The 22,322-nt window shown below is 43.2% G+C and overlaps 1 protein-coding gene across 1 annotated transcript; it reads right to left on the reverse strand.

Moving 5' to 3' along the window:
* Positions 1-9,196: 9,196 nt before the first annotated feature.
* Positions 9,197-18,520, reverse strand: mlnr (motilin receptor; the record flags this gene model as incomplete). The annotated part of the gene is made up of 4 exons (XM_080731993.1): positions 9,197-9,534; positions 14,698-15,049; positions 16,096-16,335; positions 18,314-18,520. 4 exons carry the CDS (start codon positions 18,518-18,520, stop codon positions 9,197-9,199), a joined length of 1,137 nt encoding a protein of 378 aa, XP_080588119.1.
* Positions 18,521-22,322: the final 3,802 nt, after the last annotated feature.

Here is a 22,322-nt window from a genome sequence, read left to right on the forward strand (position 1 = left end):
GGTATGCAGCTGCCATACCCTGGGTCCAGGGGGGAAGATAAAAGTTAGTTCTAAATATAAATCCATGAATGTCTCTTCGTGTCTATCTGTGCTGGTTATTACGTTGATAAATTACAGTAAAATAACCACAAATGCAAAATTTAACAAAATGCTCACTTTAACAAGGTATTATAATTATATTCTCCACACTTTTATTCTCCCCATCTTGACAAGATGGTATATTCCCAGGTTCTGCAGGTCAGCTGCACAGGTGCAATGCATTATTGTTAATTGTGTTGCACGTTTACTAACATGCCAAGTTTAGTGCTGCCATATCAGCCCAAGAAACTTAGAAACGGGAAAAAAATAAAATGTACTTCTTCTTAAAATAAATATATCATGCCTGTTGCTATGGTAACATGACTGGTGTCTTGCAAGACAACAGTCATGTTGCCATACCTTAGCTTTTTCTGAACTGACGCCACTGACTCACATTATACTACAGTAAAAGTATCAACACTGCAATGTAGAAATACTCTGTTACAAGTAAAAGTCTGGAATTAAAAATGTACTTGAGTAAAAGTACGAAAGAATGGGAATCAAAATATACTTAAAGCAACCAAAAGTAAAAGTACAAAAATGTTTGAAAATAGCAGATCTCCAAGCTCGCAACGTGTTGTGGGCTGGTAGATTCATGGGCTATTTTCAAATGGCCTAGGTATAAAATAAGGCTAAAGTGGTTAATGTATGTTTTTATAATAGGCTATTAGTTAGTTAGTTAGTTAGTTTAGTTTATTGTCCACAATGTGGAAAGGTGTCTTTTGTCTCATATACATTTAGACAACATTAAAATGACAGATAAACAGCAACAAACACTTCCACACAAAACATCTTAAGGCAACAAGAAGGACAACAGTGGCATATAAGATATTATAATTCATATCTACAAAGTAACTAAAGTTTTCAAATAATTGTAGTGGAGTAAAAGTACAATATTTGCCTCTGAGATGTAGTGGCGTAGAAGTAAAAGTACTGAAAACTAAAAACCTCAATATTGTACTTAGTACCAAGTAGCCTTAGTTAGATGTACTACTATACACCACTGTGCTGTCAGCAGTATGTAGACAAGCTTAAAATACAAGTTACATAGTATGTAACTTTTCCCTGTGTTAACAAAACATGTTTTTAATAGTTTTCCTTTATACCAGCAGTTATCAGCCACTGATGTCTTCAGTGTTTGATATGTATTCTTTCATATTCCTGAACTAATTATATGACAATGGTCGCAATCATCATAAATACACAGTGTTTGTTGATAAGCTGGTCCAGCCACCTCTGATACAGTGCATACCACTGATCATAATAAATAAAATAATAAGTGTTGCATTTCATGCCACAGTACAAGTGCAACACCCACAGTCAACAATGCTCTCTCGCTGTATTTTGGTGTTTCCATTGCTTTGGAACATCCCTGTCTACCAAAACAAACCCCAGGCAGTGTTTCTGCAGGTAAATACCACCACACTACTCCAGTTTTGTTATGTAAACACAAAGTTACATATGATGCCTTTAAAGTGATTCAAAATAAAACAAGTTAATGCAATACCAGGGGTCATCAAGTCGAATTATGACACCACATCAGAATGTGATATCTTCTTCATTAGTGGCTCACCTATCTCCCAGACTCGCTCCCCAGTCAGAGTTGGCGTTTGAATGAATGTAGAATTATGTTCAGGATGTAATTTGTATAGATAGATGTGAGTGGACTTAATTCAAATGCTGAATATTTAATTTTAAAAGAAAAAATCTCTCACACTTATACCAGTGTGCCAGTGATCACCCTCCCCTGTGCCAATGTTGGCACCAGTGCCTAAGGTTGCCTACCCCTGCGCTATACTGAGTAAAATAGCTAGGGACCCCCTGGAGCCGCCTCACGGACCCTTGGGGCTCCCGGACCCCACTTTAAAGTGGGTTTGGATTCGCCTGAGACCCAGAAACAGTGTCTGTGAGGGTCTTTGATGCTATGGCAACACCAACAGTATGCCATCATTGTGCTTTTGTTATGTACATTTTATTTGTAGTGCACTTTACATTTGAAATTTCAGTCAAAACATTGGCATAAATGTAGGCCTAAGGACATGGCTAAAAAAGGAGAACACAAATCACGATGAGGCAAAAGGCAGGACAGGTAAAACCTTATAATTCCATGAGTAAAACCAGTAAAGCTAAAAGGAAGGTATTTTGTCCTCTCTTATAAACATCAAGAGACTTTGGTGCTCTCAAGTGGTCATGGAGGGCATTGCACATTGGAGAAGCAGCTGAGCAGAGGTAGCCTGGCTCCAGCTAGAGCAGAGGGCCCAGTCGATCAGAACACCTGTGTTGGTCCTCTACGTGGCCGGTGTAGGACTACAAATGCAACCCATGAATTCTAAGTTTCTGCCACTTTTTTTTTGGCATAACTACACATACTTTGTGCTAGAAACTTCGTTCATTTTTCTTTTTATATTTTCTTTTATATTTCTTTTTACACTTCTTATAATGAGAGTCTATGGGAAAATGAGCCTATTTTTCTAGAGCACCTTGTTTGTACTCTGATAGCTTAACTCCTTCATACTTTCACCTAAAAACCTCATTAAAACTTTTAAATGTTCAGCTATCTTTGAATTTTCATTGGTGATTTAATGATTTTAAAAACATTTATACTTTTTGAAATATTTAACTTTATTCATAGGCTACATTTATCAAACCGAGCCTCCGGCCATTGACATTTCGATTGTCTAAAATGTTCAGCCCCAAAAGAGCCATCAAATGTTACATCTCCCCTGTTCACTCATATTAACTTGTCATGTACTGCTGTGCTTACTCTCTCTTACTCTCTTGAGGAGGGATGTGTACATGTGTACAACAGACTAGTTTGCATAATATACTTTGTGCATGTTTTCAGCGAGCCCACACTGTTTCACTGTTTACGCTGCCCACACTAAAGGGCGAGGTCGCGCCAATTCTTGGCCATCTGGCCAGTGATGTATATTGGACCAGTTACCCATATATGGAGACCCCTGGTACCCATGGAGATCCATGTACTGTATAAGGAGATGTGCTGTGAGAGCCCAAACATGCTTACTCAGTTATTGTCTCCACCAGCCGAAGGCATGGGGGAAGAGTATGTTTTCCCCTCCGTCCGTCCGTCCGTCCGTCCGTGCGTCCGTGTGTGTGTGTGTGTGTCCGTGCGTCCGTGTGTCCGTGCGTGCGTCCTCACAGTTTGTTACCACCTAATCTCAGTCGCCGTTGGCCCAGTCGCTGCCAAAATGAGCACACACACTCCCTGGATGCCAATTCAGAAGCTCTGACCCACATTTTTCAAATGGGCCTGTTCTAGCGCCGATGTTTGCAAAACACATTTCTGTACACTACTCTTACAGATTTTGTCCAAAACTCCTACAAATCGGTAGGCAGTATCTCGACAGTCATGTGATCGACATGAATCTGTCCGATTTTGCATATTCTGATTGGCTAAGATTGGCTTCCAAAGTGTGTAGGATTGAGCCGTTTTGAACAAAATGCCTCTAATCACAAAATATGCAAAGTGCAATTATCATGAAATCGCACACACACATTCCCACTAGGCCGAGGAAGAAATGCCACTTATTTTTTTTAAATCAGCCTCATGGTGGCGCTATAACAGGCCGATTTGTGGTTTTACCTATAACTCCACCGATCAGTGTCAAACCCTTTTATAGCGCCACCTTTGGGCCGACTTATGTAAAACACATTTTTGGATATTACTCCTTCAGATTTTCTCCAAAAATAACACAAATCAGTACGCAGTATCTCTATAGTCATGTAATCAAGTCTGATCTGTCTGATATTTCATATTCCATCCTGATTGGCTAATATTAGCTTCCAATTTTGCAGGATTGCTCAGTTTTTGAACAAAATGCCTCAAATCATCAACAGCAGCTTGCGATTACCATGAAATTTGCCACACATATTCCCACTATGTCAAGGAACAAATGCTACCCTTTTCACATTGGCCTGTTATAGCGCCACCAGCAGGTAGACCTTAGCAAAACACATTTTTGGAACACAATGCCTCAAATCATGCATGCAGTGTCCGATTGCCATGCGGTGTAAGGTGAAGAACATACGCCACCCTTTTTACATTGGCCTATTATACAGTAGCACCACCAGGACGCCTGGCCTGGTGGAGACCTGTGCTCTGCTTCTAGTTCGTTATGTGGAAGTCCTATGATGTCTATGACATCTGACATCATACCCTTTTATGCCCATACTTGGAGATCCCTGTCTGTAGAACCAGCCGTTAGTGTGATATGTGGCCTCCATATATGGGCATTCCCATATGAAGTACTGTTAGATATGGGGTTAATATTGATGACATCAGGAAACTCCATATATGGGCATAAAAGGGATTCTGTTCGTGTGATATCACAGTGAAGCCAGAGCGTGATGTCAGAGCGGCAAACCCATTCTGTTGTCCCTAGCTTTACTGCTAGAGACAGTACAGAACTGAACCAATCCCAATACTTGCATGCTCTTCTGGCGCACAAGTAGGCCATACATGGCCACCAGTGCACAAGACACAAGTTGGCACCTCGACAGAGTGCAGTTCTACTTACTTGCCCAAGCAGAACACGCAAGTACTGCGATCAGCTGGGTATGTATGTATGTCGGTGTCCTCTTGACATTGGCATATATCATAATATAACTGTTTCTTTTTGGAAGTGGTGATGCCAGTGGTGAGCACACCTCATGGCACGCTCTGCTTGATCACAAGTAGGCCATACATGGCCTATACTTGGCGAGGCCAATTAGTTATATATCTATTGGTCCCCTCCTTTTTCCCCTCTAAACCCAACTCTTCGCCGAAAACAGGCGTCGTGTAGATGTGCTATTCTTGCAGAATGTTTTATTGAGAAACACTTTTGCCCGCTATGATTACATGCCCGGAACAGGGACACTAGGTTTCACGTGGTTACCACTAGGCCTATGCACTCTTATCCAGAGCCACTTCAGAATGAGTGTGCCGGTGGGCGCTGTGTTTGCTCGAGGGAACATGAGGTTCAAGCAGGGCTTCAGCACTTGTGTTTACAGTGCACAGTCTAATCACAAGGACAAGCTGTCGACTTATAAGAAACCCTTATAATCTAAAAATCAAAGTAACACGCGTGGGTGTCGCAGAGATTATGACAGCGACCTAACCTAATGGCAATAAACTCTCCAGCAGTTGACAAATTGCCATCTCCATTTTCTCTCTCTGTGAAATGCACTTAGGGGCGACCATTATTTTGAATATGGCGATGCAGGGAACACTTGCTGCCGGTGTAAATCTAGCTCAAGGGTAACAGGTAATATAATAAAAGTTGCAGATTGCATCAAATGAGCGGCGCGTACGCACAGCCAGACAAAAGCCCATAGGGCTCAGGTGGCCTGTGTGTTATCAACACACACACATAGGCGATAATGATCACATTTTCATGTTGATCTCCTCCTTATTGAGTTTATGCTGCAAACGTTAATGCACGGGCGCCGTGCATGTGCGTATGGCACACACACACAGAACCACACAACAAACACATGTACACGACAAATGGGCCAAAGCTAATGGGTTTCACTGGTATATATTTCCATGATTTATGAGACGTACAAACCAAGCAAAGGACATGTGCTCTACCGTTAACCGCAGAGATCATTTCATATCAATTCAACGTTACATCAAAACGTCACCCATGGGCTGCTGGCTGCCATTAAGATGTTATAAATGATCATTCGTTTCAAATCTTTTCATAATGAAGGGGGGATCCCCTCGAAATGTCATAGTCATGGACATGAATAATAAAATGTAACCATTCATAACTCAGACTAGTGAACAGTCAGATGTCAATAAACGCTCGACAAAAAGCATTGGAAATATGTCTCAGTGCATAATATACACATAAATACGTCAACAGTACAAACCTTAGCACTGACAGAGGAAAATGTAAACCTTTTTTATGAATATAAAAATCTATTTTGTTGATATATTATGAACATTCTGTCTGTTAATTAAAAGCAGAAAAGATACATCGACACATTTTCATCTATGAACAATGAAATGACAGAAACTGCATTACAAGGCCAAAGGATAAAAATCCACTAATGACACATACATGTTAAAAAAAAAAAAAAAAAAAAAAAAAAAACAGAAAAAAAAAAAAAATAAACACTTGAATGTAGGCAAAACAACTAAATTTAAATTGCATTTAACAGCAGTGGGGTTCTTTGATCTCAAGACCAGTGCTCTGCCTTGCTGTCGACTACTAGGGAATAGGGATGGATATGAAAATGTCATGTCATGATTATTGTGAACAAAATGTTTTATCTTAAAAAGTTTTTTATCCCACAGTTTTGCAACCCATTTTTCTCACCCGGTGACTACCTAACCTGTAGTCCTGGTTTCCGCTCTCCCCCTAGCCGCGCCAGGGGACATTGGGGAGCACCCGGCTGGCTAGGGGGAGGTAGTATAGAAACCAGGACTACTGCATGTTTTTGTGTGAGGGCCTATGCCCAAGGAGACACAGGGAGAACATGCAAACTCACCACAGAAAGGCCCTATCGCCAACCCCACCTAGGGTGTGGGCGCTGATGACGCGGGTGGAGGAACACGCCCCCAGCGCCCCCGGCGGGAATCGAACCCAGGACCTTCGAGCTGTGAGGCGAAGTGCTAATCACTGCACCACCGTGCCCCTATTGTTCTAGGTCTGAACAAAATGTTTTAAATAAATTGCGATTATCAAAATATCCCCAACATCCATTATCCTGGGGTGGAACATTTGCAAAAAAAATAGCTGATCTACAAGCTAGCAATAGCAGATCCACAATGCGTCACAACACGACCATGCGACGCGTTGTGGGCTTATAGAGGGTTCAAATGGTACCGGATATGCGTGACGGAGAATCATTTCACGATAAATGTAAATATCCACGATACGATTATTGTGAGTTTTTTTTTATCACGATAAACAATAAAGATTATCGTATCATCCCTACTGTGGACAGAGAGAGTCTTCCTGAATGGGTTGCATTCTAGCCATCAAACAAACTCATTAGGATTCCTTGCTATAGGCAACCAGACTATTGTTCTAGGTCTGAGAACCTTTATGTCACCTATTATAGTAAACCTATTTTGTTAAACGTTTCTGTAATCCCAAAAGGATTTCTGATTGGCATCACAAAATGACATATTATTAAATGCTAAGACCGAATTCATTTTCCAGCGGATTCCTCGTGACTCGCGTCAGTGCAACCACACTTGCAATTTCCCAGAATTGCACCTTTCTAGAATTTTAACCACAAAAAAGTAGTTTGTGAGCAAAACCCTGGAGCTGCAGCTAAAATGTTATCAGGAACTAGCTTTGGAAACTATTTTCTTATTACAAAGACATCAGGGGCAGACAGGTCGTAAAGGGGAGCACACACTGGACACGGGCAGCTGCGCAGCATCGCGTCGCGGTATCAACGCACGTGAAGTGCCGCGAGGTAACCCCAACTGGATGCGGCGCACTGCCACACACACAGCACATCCATTTCCCCCGGTGGGGAGAACCATGGGAGAACATGTTCACCGCGCTGCAACGCTGGAAGAATAGAACAGCGGCGTATCAGGCAAGGCAGCAGACACGCGGCTGCGCCAACCCAGGTCGGGCTGCGCGCGTCTGACGCTGCCGGTGTGGGTTAGTTCATTGAAAATAATGGGGCGTATGTTTTGAGGCGCCGCTTCCGCGCTGCCTCTGCGCCGCCTCTGCGCTGCCTCCGCGCCGCCTCCGCATCTGGTGTGTGTTCCCCCCGCATCTGGTGTGTTCCCCTTTAGACTGCCTCAGTTGAAATATTTTACTGACCCGGCCTCTTAAAAAACACAACACGACACAGACATTCCTCTTGTGCAGTCTGCTGCCAGCAGTTAGCCTATATACTAAACAACATCGTTCCACGGTTTCCCCCCAAACAACGGCAAACCGTGTCCTTTAACACCGATCACAAAGCTGTCACATCATCACCCTCCCCCGCCATGTGCAGACTGGCCTAGCAGCAGGCCTGTCTGTCACAATATATACAAACACAAGCGGTGGCGATAAAAACGTCTCTCGTCACTCCCCCATCATTTATGGACTTAAGACCTTTTTAATGAAGAAAGAAAAGACCATTACTGCATCAGAAGTAATCAACAAACTATACTATAAAAACAAACATTGGCCACATTGTCAAATAATATAAGACAGAGGCACATTTTGAAAATAGCCGATCTACAAGCTCGCAACTCTCAAAAAAACATTTTTCTTGGAACCCAATGACCACCTGTGGGTCCTGGGACACATTACTTTGAAAACCTAGCAACATCACTGCATGTAGAAGGTAACAAATAAGTTAAAATGAACGGTAATTAAAATGTTGTGGCCATGACCTGAGGGCAAGTAGAACATGACCTGTACTTGCCTGACGGGCAAGTGCCTCTGATCCCTTAGCGTCAACCCCTGCGTGTCCTTCAACACCGATCACAAAACACCGATCGTCCGCCACCACGTGCAGACGGACCGAGCAGCAAGCCCATCCGTCTGTTACAATATTTACAAACACAAAGCGGTGGCGATAAAAAACCCTGTAGTCGGGGATCCACAAGCCCAAAAGCTCAAGGAATAGGGTTGAACCTGTGGTGTTCTGCCGCACTTTTTATTTCTGTTTTATCTATTAGTTTGGTCTTTAAGGTCCACAGAATGAGAGGCCTGCTCTGCCGGAAACATCGCAAAAAAAAAAGCCATTTGTATATTCACTGTCCCATTGACTCCACTAGAAAAAAAAAGTGGAAAAAAGGTGATGACTCGTCACTTTTCACAGTTTTTGGGGGCCAATATTTTTACCAAGGAATGTTTTTCATGCAAAACAAATGCTTGCAATGGATTCAGAATGATGAAGAACCCCTAGTGTGACCCCTCACATGCTACTTAAAGCAGATTCTTACATTTTTTAAATATTTCTAGTGGAGTCAATGGGACAGTGAATATACAAATGGCCATAACTTTTTTTTTCTTTTTTTTCATAAATGGCCTCTCATTCTGTGGACCTTAATGACCAAACTAACAGATAAAACAGAAATCAAAAGTGCGGCAGAACATCACAGGTCCTCTCCCAGTTTGGTGACTGGATCCCCAGCTACTGTCTCTCGTCACACCCCCGTCAGGGTGGTCTCGTTGAGGGTGGTGGTGACGTCGTCTATGATGCAGAGCTGCCTGTGGTGGGCGGTGTGGCGGTGGTGGTGGTGGGTCTGCCCCCGGGGCCCGCCGCGGTGCAGCAGGAACAGGCGGCGCGCGGCGGCGCGGTACTTGCGCGACATGAGGTTGTAGAGCACGGGGTTGATGGAGGCGCTCAGGTAGCACAGCACCATGGAGGCCACGTTGAAGTCCTGGCTCAGCTTGGCCGTCTCGTAGTCGTCCACCTGCGCGAACAGGTTCCGCCCGATGTGGTAGGGCAGCCAGCAGATGGCGAAGGCGAGCACCACCACCACTGCATAGGAACAGGAGGCAGAGGAGACAGGAAAGGTGAGAGAAGGGCAGTGGCGTCAGTTCAGAAAAAGGTAAGGTATGGCAACATGACTGGTGTCTTGCAAGCGTGCGAAGGCGCGCGTGCAAGACACCAGTCATGTTGCCATACCTTAGCAACAGGCATGATACATTTATTTTAAGAAGTACATTCTAATTTTTTTCCCCAAAATGTCAATGGTTTCTTGGGCTGGATATGGCAATAATGAATTGCACCTGTGCAGCTGGCCTGCGGAAACTGGTAATATACTATTCTGTCAAGATGGGGAGAATACAAGTGTGGAGAATATAATTATAATACCTTGTAAAATTTTGCATTTGTAGTTATTTTAATGTAATTTAACAACATAACCAGCACAGATAGACAATGAGACATTCATGGATTTATATTTTAAAGTAACTTGTATTCTCCCCCCTGGACCCAGGGTATGGCAGCTGCATACCCCTGCCATACCCAATTGACGCCCCTGGAGAAGGGTAGTGTGTGTGTGTGTGTGTGTGTGTGTGTGTGTGTGTGTGTGTGTGTGTGTGTGTGTGTGTTAGCCTGGCAAGCCAACCTCATACTGTGCATTCACTCGTCCCTTCCCACAATATAAGACTGGACTTTGGGCTATAGCCAGCTTGAAAAGTGGGCGGGAGTACTTGCCTTGACAGACAAACTCCTCTAACCAATCAGCGTAGCAAAACATCTGTCATGATCACAGTGTAGCCAGTCTAGCCATAAATTATAACTCCTGTAGAGTGCTTCTATTTGGAAGACGTTTTCTCTCTACAGGAGTTATAATTTATGGCTACAGCCAGTCGGAGAAAGGCAAACAAACACGTCTTTTCGGACGATGAAGGCTGCTAGCGAATACATACTCCTGTTCATCTACGTCACCCTCTACACATGGACCAATCAGGGGAAGCTTTTCACTTGCTGTGCGCACAGCAGTTGAAACGCAGTCACTGATTGGCCCCGATCAGAAAATGATCGGGCAAATTTCTTATACTCACTGCCAATACGCCAATGTCCAGACCTGATACTGGGGAAGGAATGAGTGAGTGAACACAGTATCAGGGATGGCCCGCAAGGCTATGTGTGTGTATAGGCGTGTATCAAAACACTGTTCCAATTCCAGTTAAGACCCGCCCCTGGAAGCTTGTCATTGGCTGAAACGGAGGTAGGGAGCGCTTCGTTGTGTTCACCTGGACTGCGCAGAGAAGATTTACTATTCTGTCCATAACGTGACATAACTTGGACGGCGCTGAGTCGGCTCATTTGACCTTCGCAACGCTCGACACGGAGACTCGCTCGCTACCACTTGCTCGGCGGTGTCTCACGTGGCACAAGGTCCCCATCTTTCTAGTTTGGTTCCATTTTGTACATGGAGTTACAGACCCATAAGGGCCCATTTGGGAACATAGGGGTCTAGGAAACAAAGTAGAGGGAACATAGGGCAGAGGGAACGTACTTAGTAAAGTTTTAATCACAAAAGTCCAAATTAAATATACCAAACATCAACCACCTGCCCGCAGTAATGAAGCTGCGCTGAAGCTCTGAATAGACAACGAAGATGACACTTATAACTGGTTTTCAACTGAAACGCATATGCTGTGAGTTGAAAATCACTTCTTTTCTCTTCCACCCCTACAACTAAAATAACTAATGAACAGATGGCTGAGAAGAGATAAGCGATTGAGTTGAAACGAGGAAGAGTATGCACTTTCTTTCCGTCGAAGCCATCTTCGCCACCTGCTTTCACTATTTAATTCCCTCTCCGACTGAAGAAGTGCTGTTTAATTAACCACTTTCGGCTTACAACAGCAGTGCAACAGACAACAACATGCTGAAGTTAATTTCCTGCTGCAGTGTTTGTGACCATTAGTACCAAGAAATAAACATGATTAATTTAGACCAGACAACCTGCCTTGCATAGGCTAATAATAAATAAATAAATAAAGACAGTGTTCCCCAGGACCAGAAAACCGGTGTCTCAGAACAGTGTTTCTCAACCTTTTCAGGCCGCGACCCCCCAAATTATCATAGTTGAACCGGGGACCCGCACCCCACCCCACCATGCACAAGCACTTGGAATTGTAGTACAAGTACTGTAGTTGGCATTACATTTAGTTTGACTCAATCTATTCGACACATTGTGAGCATGTAGATTGGCTATTTTCACAATTTCTGCCTCTAAGATTTTACCAGAGGATTTTAAATTGTCACTTTAGAAATGTGCGGTTACGTTACCCTACTTTTATTACCCGGCTTGTTTGAATGCTTGTTTCTGATTGGTCGATAGACCCTATTCACAGCCCGCCCGCTCAGCAAATTTCTCAGCAACTTCCTAGTGCTGACGTCAGCTTTGAAGGGTAAACTAACACAGAAATTGCTGGACTTAAAGCCAACAAATCATTATTCCCAACGGTAAAGTAAATTATAATGCTTTGTGCCTTTTACTATCTTGTGTTCTTGATCATGCTAGCCGTATTTTATACTTTACTATTCGGAAATTGCATTACATTTGCTATTTCTTTGTTAACTCTATGGGCTTTTAGTAGGGTTTCCCCTTCAAAGCGTGACGTCAGCACCAGGAAGTTGCGTGACGTGGAGTGGGCGGGATGTGAATAGGGTTCATCGCTGAAATCAGAGGTCTGATATTCCTTGATAACGGACTGCTCTGCTCTATAACAGACCGCAGCCTAATCAAAGGCTCAGAACATCTGCTGCACTCAGGCTGCACTGCATGAATCTTGTGCTGTATCCAACATGTCAGCCATGTAAACAAACACACAGCGACATTTAGAACTAAATGTTGCTCTCAAGAATGTTTTTAAAAATATTTTAAGCGAGAAATAGATGACGTAGTATCAGCACTTCCTTGTTTTCCAAGGCGACCGTGTTGCACTGGGGGGACACCCCGCGCAAAACTTGTGGAATACTTTCAGCCGTCTGTAAAGAAGCAAATACTTTTTTTGTTTTTAGTTTTGAGTCCAATTATTAATTTTATTTAGTAGCCGGGTAATAAGCGGGATAACCTTCGGGTTGATATGACACCTCCGCTATCGCGTCAGTGGCATATCAACCTGTTGGGCTCCTATCACTCGATAACGACCGCTGAGCGGGATGTTATCCCTTACATGTATGTTGGTCTGTTACTGTTGAGTGAGAAAACAATGTTAACATTTAGCTCAACATCTGAAGACCGCCCAAAATAATATGGGGAGGGGACCCCTCTGGGGGTCCCGACAACCATCCCTGTGAACCATTGTCTTAGATAAACATGGTCATAAAAGTATGGATAAATATGTTTCAAGTGGAGATTGTATACACATTCTGTTAACACATTCCGTTTAAGATATGACATAGTTGACAAACGAGAGCCAACCAGGTGAATTTGTTTTATTTTTAAAAAGCCCATCTTCATCTAACTAATAGAAATCGCAAACTTCTTGTTACTGTGATCATTTATTTTTCTCCTCTTTTTTCTTTTTTTTTGATTGAGGGATGGTGACTGCATGACGACGCATCATTAAAAACCAGCTGAGGAACTGTGGAACACTTCTCTATTAGGGTTGATTCATGGAGGCCTCTGATGACAATCCAATTAGGGGTTCGACAAACGCGGACATAAAAGGCAAGCAGGCCCGATGGCACGAGCTCCGTGCAGCCTGCAGCTAATGAGCCACATTAATATCGTAATAGGCACAGTTGATTAAATAGCTGGGGAATACGGATTAGCTTGGTTGCGGCCTGTTACTGTAAAAGCAGCATCCCCCCCCCCGCAAAACATGCCAGGGCTGCAAATGAAGCCAAGGCAAGGGCATAATCATTAGCTTACCAGAGGAAACTGGATAGCCTATTGGGGAGAACAAATTCACATGAACAGACTCCCAGTATTGAATCACTAGTGGAGATCATAGACAGCAGAACGCCTGGCGGACCAGTCCATTCACGGTAGTAATATCCACATGTGTTCATTGAAATCTCTGAGTGTAAAAAGAGTTTTACCAAGTAGTAAAACTTGCTGTAGTACGGAACCTCTGGACTGAATTTGATAACCGCTGCCTTTTATGATTATAGCACAGCTACAAAAGGCAAGTTTAGAGAATTATACACTACCTTAATCTGGGTTCAGACCTGAGCCAATGTCTCAACCAGTGCAAAGCGAGCAGTGCTATTTATGAGTTAATTTCATTAAAGGCACACTAAGTAACTTTGAGACCGTTTTTAATATGTATAAAACTATTTTGGTAGTCATTTCCCTTTATCAGCCACTATATTGTTGTGCTGGGGTGTTTCCTTGCAGAAAGACACATCCCCCTGGCTGTATTTTGGTTCTGTTGCACTGTTTATGTTGACATTCAAACCTTGGAGGGACTTGTCTATGTTTGTGAGGGGAGGGGAGAGCTCGGCCTTTGAACTTTACAGGGGTTGTTCACCGAGTTGATTGATCAAAGACAGCTACCCCTCACAGACTCACAGATTTGAATTTAAAGTCGCACTGCGACGGAAGTGCTCCATTTGTTACACTTCTGTATGGTGACACTATTTCCCAGTTAAACGGGCCAGGAAAGCAGGACCTAGCGCTGGGAGGAAGGCACGAGTGTCGCAGGCACCTGTCATCATTCTGGCCTCGTGAATTATTAAGTAGAGTCAACGTACGTCATCACGTATGACGTTTTTGTTATAATACACAAACACAAGAATGTATCACTTTTTTTGGCATCTACTGTTAGGTATGGTCATATTATCACTACAGATATGCTCTAAAAGTGCTAAAAAAAACATATTTTTCATGTCACTGCGTCTTTAAGGGTAGGTACCTTCACAAAAACATCCTGGTCTCTATACTGCCTCCCCCTGGCCAGCTGGGTCGCCTGATGGAGGGGAAAGGAACTGGTTCCTTCCACTCGCTATGTCCTACCGGGGAAACTCCCCGCTTTCAGGTGAAAAGAAGCGCCTTGGACTCCTCATGCATAGAAGGAAGTATGAGGTCAGTCCGTTGTCTCCCCAGGTTGGCAGAGGGAGTGTATCGCCCAGGATTAGATTAGATAATTTAGCACTGGGGTGAAAAATGGGTTGTAAACTTGTGGGATACAAATTTAGAGATTTAAAATCTTATCTCATAAACCACTCACTCACCCAGGATCTTGACGGTCTGCCGGTGGGAGCGCTCGCGGGCGGCGGCGCAGGGCCCCGCCGCATGCAGCTCCTTGCGGCCGCTGTTCCACAGCCGGCAGCCGATAGAGCCGTAGAGGAACACCAGGCAGAACATGGGGCAGAAGAAGTAGGTGGTGGACACCCACAGCATGATGTGCAGCTGGCCCGACGCGATGGCGTCCGCCGTGTGCTTGCACTGGCCTGTGGCGCGGTCCGGGTGCGTGGCGTTGTCGTACTCCACGCCCACCAGGAAGAGCGTGGGCGCTGCCGACACCAGCGCGAACACCCACAGCGCCAGGATGACGTACTGCACCCGCCGCTTGGTCACCACCACCTAGTGTTGGTTAAGTAAACATTTTATTTCGTTTTATAGTCATAGACTTTTGAACTACATTCTGTCCAGGTGCTAGCCCTGAAGCATGACGGCCATATAACATGAGGTAGACAAAGAGCAACGGCATGCTAAACAATTCTGACGCGAGTTAGTTAGGGTAAGCACTTTATTTTGTAAATCTGACGTGTGTTTAGCCTGCCATTGCTCTTTGTCTACCTCGCTAGAAGCAAGGTTGAGGTGGAAACATGACGGTCATGTCATATGGAAGTCATGTTTCAGGGCTATCCAGGGGCCAACTTGCGTCTTGTGCACTCATAGGCAAATATGGTTGGTAATTCGCGTCACTTTCCGAAGAAAACGACAAGTGCGACCCCGAATATGAACATCATAGGCCTACTCACCCCATATTTGGCCACATACAAACCCACGTACATACCCACCGACAGCTATCATCACCCTACTTACTCTGCTGGCGCAAGTACATGTCATTTAGTTTCAGTCATCTGAAATGTTTCAGTTTTAAAGCCCTTTCCCCCCTGGGCGCGATAACAATAAAATAAATATCTTTTTTAATTTAAGTGGATGGTAGTGTTCACACCACAATGATAAAGCCGTCATAATTGATGTGAAAGCCAACATAGGTATCGTTATCTTTATCGCGTCCGGTTGGAATGAGCCTTTAGTCTAGTATAGATAACTATATTTCATAAGATTTTAGTTGACTAAATCTACAGTTGATTTTGTCGACTCAAATGTATTTCGGTGGGCCTTGAGGCATCGTAAATGGCTGATTCTACACTTGGTTGCAAGCTGAAAAAGGCCGATTTACAAGCTCACAACGTGTTGAGCTTGTAGATCTGCTATTTTCAGAGCGCAACACCTGAGTGCAACCAAACTTACTTTTAAGTTCTACTTCCCTCCCTAAAATTTGAGTCTGGTTTTTATTAGTTGACGAAATTGTCAACATATTTAGTCTTGGTAAAAAGTGGGAATGTTGAAATGGATCTAATGTCTACCAATTCCGTTACTAACCAACTCAACGGTACCTTGGCGCGCAGCGGGAAGCAGATGGCCAGGTAGCGCTCGATGCTGAGCGCGGTGATGTGCAGGATGGTGGCGTACGTGCAGCCCTCGTTGATGTAGTGGTAGAAGCGGCACACGGCCTCGCCGAACAGCCAGGGCACGTAGCGCCACAGGCGGTACAGGTCGAAGGGCAGGCACAGGAAGATGGCCAGGTCCGACACCGCCATGCTGGACAGGTACAGGTTGGTGGTGGTCTTCATGTCCTTGGAAGTACAGTAGGCATATCGTCGTTGTCCGATGAAAACCTTCTATGTCCAAAACCGTTCGTTTTGCATTTATCATTTTAAAAATGATTTAAACTAGTGAAAACAGCCGATCTACAAGCACACAACGCCTCGCGTTGCGAGGCGTTGTGTGCTTGTAGATCTGCTGTTTTCACTACTTTTGTGTCACAGCCTTGTATGATGAAGCAGGGCTTTACTTTGCGAAAGAACGTGCAAATTTGAAACTTGGGAGATGCAAGGTTTCCACCCGACAACGACGATATGTAAAGATATATATCGTAAAACGATTAAAGTGGAATTCCGAAGGAGTGCTTTAATTTCTTACGGTAATCTGACGTTATTCCACCCATAACAAGTGGTAGAGGCGGGGAAAGGATCTACAGAGTTAACTCTGAGGTGGAGGTGGGAGGGGTCTAACGGCAGTTCACCTTTTTGCAGTAGCTCCACAGTGTCAACATTTTTGGGAAAAATGTTGCCATTATGAAAGTCAGATATAGGCCTATATTTTTTTTTTTTAATTGTCGAGCGATATAAATAAGCGATTTAGCGTACAATTCCACCACTCGTGGTTGGAGCTGTCGAGGACTCGAGATCGCAACATCAGATTAGCGTGGTAAAACGGCTAGTCCCCTTTAAAATCAATTGAAACTGGTGAAAATGTAAATTGATTTAATAAAACTTTTATCGCATTGCAAACATCAGAGGGCCGTAAAAAAAATAAGAATATACAGGAACCTTTTAAGAGAATAATAAAAAAATATATGTTTTCAGTCATTTTCTATTGTATTGGAAAAAAAGGACTCTAATATGATAATGAAAATGATGTAAATGTTGACCCTGTGAATATGTGTGCATGTGACAGAATAAAAATTAAGTTTAAAAAAAAGAAGAAAAGAGCATAAGAGAAAACAGTATTGTAAAAAAATAACAAGAAATAACAATAAAAAGAAAAAAAAAAGATTTGTCTGTCGGTAATTTTTCAGTCGTTAAAAGAATCGCAGAAAATCGTATTGTGAACTTAGTATCGAGCATTCGAATCGTATCGTGTGAGACAAGTGAATTGTTACATATGCCTTCCACCAGTGGTGGACCCTTATGGGTTCATTTGGTCCCATTTGTACACTCTCAGTGTTATGGGGGTCCTTGCAAATAAAACATTTGAGAACCACTAGTACCAGTGGACTCATAATGTGTCGTAGTACATCAGTGTCATATATATTCTGAAGAAAACCTGGAGACTTGACATTCAGTAACTGGATGTTATGATCAGGGACGTGCTGGGCCCCTGATTCAGCCCGGGAAAAAGAGTTGGAGAGGCCCTCATTGCGCGCATAGAGAGAGATCTCTCTCTATAGCGCTGCTGCTACTCAAAGATTTGCCATTTCAGATCATGACAAGTGACAAGCCAGTGGGCCAATTACATGAGTTATATTTCGTCGTTGTGTGGTGGAAACCTAGTATGTCCAAAACCGTTTATTTTGTATTTATCATTTAAAAAATGATTTAAACTAGTGAAAACAGCCGATCTACAAGCACACAACGCCTCGCGGTGCGAGGCATTGTGTGCTTGTAGATCTGCTGTTTTCACTACTTTTGTGGAACAGCCTTGTATGATGAAGCAGGGCTTTGCTTTGCGAAAAAATGTATACATTTGAAACTTGGAGATACGTGGTTTCTGCCCGACAGTGACAGTTTACTTTGTTGGCCGCCCAGCCCCCAAAATGGAACGAAGGCCGACATTTTATTTTTATTTTTTTCCTAATGGCCGACCTGGACTGGCCGGGAATGAACCGGCCGTTCGGGAGTTGTCCCGCTTTTCCCAATGGCCAGCACGTCCCTGGTTATGATGAAAATAAGAAAAGTATAAAACAGAAAATCTAAACATTTGCCAAGACCAACTCTTTCCACGGACACATTATGTCCATGTACGGACCTGTTGATGACACCTGCTACGTACCTTGAAGTGCTGGATGATGAGGATGGTCATGGTGTTGCCCGTCACGCCCACAGCGAAGATGAGGATGCAGATGACGGTGACGGGCACCAGGGTGGAGGTGGGGAACAGCGAGCCCTCGTAGTGGTGCGCGTCGATGGCGTAGGCGTAGGGGTCGCTGGGCTCCGGCCAGCCCGAGTGCACCTCCACCTGGGCTCGGGTCCAGGGCATGCTGGCTGGCTGGCTGCGGATGGATGGATGGTAAGATAGATGCCCCGATGGCAAAGGTTAAAGGTGATACACCATGAAATTTCACTTTTCCTATTTTAAAACCTTTTTTGGGGTCCCACTAGCACCTTCTATCCTCCTCTTTCTCTGGTTTTGGGAAGGCGTAGGTTAAAAGCATCCCACAGGTTCTCAAAACAGGCTGTCCAGATTTGCTGCCTTTTTAAATGCATGGTGTATCACCTTTAAGCCATTTAGATGCAGGGAACGCAAATCTGTGATTTGAACCACTTCAAAGGACAACTTTGTTTTGTTTTACAACATGGGTTCATATTTTAGATTGTAATTAGAGAAAATAAAAGATGAGTGTTAAAATGTTTTAATTTACTGCTTTCTATAGTTTTAGAGCTTTTGATGATGTTGATTTCTGTGGGATGGGGCATGCGTACAAGTGGCTAAATATGTCTTTTTAGACACAATAAGATTCCCAAGATGCACCACAATCTTTCATGGGCAGAGGTGTCTAAAAAGACATATTTAGCCACTTGTACGCATGCCCCATCCCACTGAAATCAACATCATTAAAAGCTCTAAAACGATAGAAAGCAGTAAATTAAAACTTTTTAACACTCATCTTTTATTTTCTCTAATTACAATCTAAAATATGAACCCATGTTGTAAAAAAAACCAAAGTTGTCCTTTAACCACTATTTTATGCTTTATCTATTGAAAAATAGCAGATCTACAAGCTCACAGCGCGTGAAATTGTGAATATTAGTATAAGTCTTTAACATTTTTTTGACCCGATTCTATAAATGTCTTCTACATCCTTCTTCTAAATCAGTGGTTTTCAAACCTTTTCATGTCAAGGACCACCCAAAATTACATTTACTTGGCCGCGGACCCCCCATCTCAAAATATGTTGTGCAGGGACCAGTTCCAGTTACAAAAGTTTGCTTTGTAAAATATATGTATAGAAGAGTGATTCACAGCTTCAGCCTGATGGCATCAAAAGTCTAGTATCTCCCTTGGTCCAGTGGTTAAGATGTTGGACTTTAACGCATGGGATGCCATGCGTTACATTATATTCAAAGATTTCTCAAAAAAGATTTCTCAAAAATAGCAGATTTACTGTACAAGCTTGTAGCGCGGCACTGGGCGTGGTGCTGTGAGCTTGTACATCTACTATTTTTCAATAGCTAAAGTATAACATACTTCCAGGTCTTGGGAAGCTTTGAGCTGTGGAATAGAGAAATTATTATATCGTCACTGTCGGGCAAAAACCTTGTATCTCCAAGTTTCAAGTTTGTACGTTTTTTCACCAAGTAAAGCCCTGCTTCATCATACAAGGCTGTCGCACAAAAGTAGTGAAAACTGCCGATCTACAAGCACACAACGCCTCGCGCTGCGAGGCGTTGTGTGCTTGTAGATCGGCTGTTTTCACTAGTTTAGTTCATTTTTAAAATGATAAATAGAAAACGAACGGTCTTGGACATACAAGGTTTCCACCCAACAACGACGATATTGTAGTTGCTATAGGCAATGCACTATTATTTTCGGTCCGATCATTTTTTTGCCAGCAAAGTGAACCTGTGTTTTGTAAACCTTTTGACTGATGTTATCCAGGATGTAAGGCTGGATATCATGGACAATATAATGTCTTTATGAATTTCTCTTCTTCTTAACTGCTTCTTTCTTTTTTGTTATTTATGATAACCACGGAGAAGGAGATCAGCCGGAGAATCGGAGCAGCAGGAGCGGTTTTGCAGTCGCTGAATCGCACTGTTGTGAAGAAAAAAGAGTTGAGCCGTAAGGCAAAGCTCTCTGTCTTTCGAGCAATCTTCGTTCCCACTCTCACCTATGGTCATGAAGTGTGGGTCATGACCGAAAGTATAAGGTCTCGGGTACAAGCGGCCGAAATGAGTTTTCTCAGAAGGGTGGCTGGTATCTCCCTTAGAGATAGGGTGAGAAGTTCAATCACCCGAGAGAGACTTGGAGTAGAACCGCTGCTCCTTCACTTGGAAAGGAGTCAGCTTAGGTGGTTCGGGCATCTAGTACGGATGCCCCCCGAGCGCCTTCCTAGGAAGGTCCTCGATGCACGTCCCACTGGGAGGAGACCCCGTGGCAGACCTAAGACCAGATGGAAGGATTATATCTCCAGACTGGCCTGGGAACGCCTCGGTATACTCCCAGAGGGAGTGGAGGAAGTTGCGCAGGATAAGGAAATCTGGAAGTCTCAGTTGGAACTGTTACCCCCGCGACCCGATTCCGGATAAGCGGTTGAAGATGGATGGATGGATGGATATGCATAGTACTGTATTCTATCCATCTGTCTTTCAATGTTATATGAGATACATGAAGGGATCCTGTGTAAATAAGCCGTAAAGCTTACTAGGATCTCCTTTTAGTTGTGATGAAACTGTGTACTTTTTCCTATGCAACCTTCTAATAAAATCTTCAATCAATCAATCAATCAATCAATCAGACAGACAGACAGACAGACAGACAGACAGACAGACATGATTGCTTCGCTTGAAATGACAATATATAATTTGTGAATTAATGTTTTTCAATCTGTCCTCTAATTGGACATTATATTTTCCAAGATATCCAGGCTTACAACCCAGATACTGTAGATGACACTCAAGAATGATTATGAGAATTACAATTGTACAGTGTACAAAAGGGCTCCACGTTAATTAACAATCAATGAAAGAGAAGGTGAGATAAACAGAAAAAAAACAGCAATAAAATAAACATGTTATTGCTAGGCATGGCACTTCAAGCTCTGACTAGGTGAGCGATGTACTGTATGTGTGTGGAAAATACACCTGTTACTCATTAAAATCCCCCTTTTTTTTAGGACGGTTTCCTTTTAGGATATGTATTTTTTTAAAGCATTGTCTGAGGTCTATATTATTGTGATCACTTGTTTGTATTTGGACAAATGTACCTTTGGGTACAAATAAAGAACTATTCACTTGTGATCCCCACGGGTACACATTATTGTGTATTATTATTTTATGCTTTAACTATTGAAAAATAGCAGATGTACAAGGTGGCGCGCTGCGAGCTTGTAGATCTATTTTTGAAAAATCGTGAAAATTTTAATTTTGACCCGATTCTATAAGTGTCTTTTGAATCCTTCTATGATTTTTTGAAAAACCTATGTTTCTATGTGGGCAATCTGGCAAACCATTGTCAAAGAAAAGGTCCTTTTCACTTAACTGGAGCTCAGTCAGTCTGTTCTTGAGAGACTACTATGTCAGTGGTTCTCAAACCTTTTCATGAGAAGGACCCCCAAAATGATATGTATTTGGCCACGGACCCCCATCTCAAAATATGTAGTTCCAGGGACCACCCAGAAGCAAAATTTGAGTTACAAACGTTCGCTTTGAAAATACATATATTCAAAGATTTGCACACATTTTCACGACTTTTTCAAAAATAGCAGCCCATAAACAGCCCAAATGCAGATGCAGGCCAAATACATTGCATGAAAGTCTAATGAGTCTGATGAGTCTAATAAATATGGGTAAAGGTAAAAATAAAGGTGTCTATAAAAGTAGGAAAGCTGTCAAAGATGAGACTGAAAAGATGTAAATGGGTGGCTTTACCTTTGAGAAGGAACCAGGTTTAGTTTTCTCCCCCCCAGGCAGACAGTCTGTGGTGGTCCTCCTCCCCTCTCTCTCTCTCTCGGTGTGGATGATGAACACAGTGGGAGTGAGAGGGATGAATAGAGAGGCTGGCAGAGACGATCCGTTGTGTTGAGACGACAGCCCAGCTCTGGTGAGACGACAGAGAGAGC

Source organism: Nannobrachium achirus (genome assembly GCF_963921795.1).
Source record: "Nannobrachium achirus genome assembly, chromosome: 8".
Classification (NCBI taxonomy): domain Eukaryota; kingdom Metazoa; phylum Chordata; class Actinopteri; order Myctophiformes; family Myctophidae; genus Nannobrachium; species Nannobrachium achirus.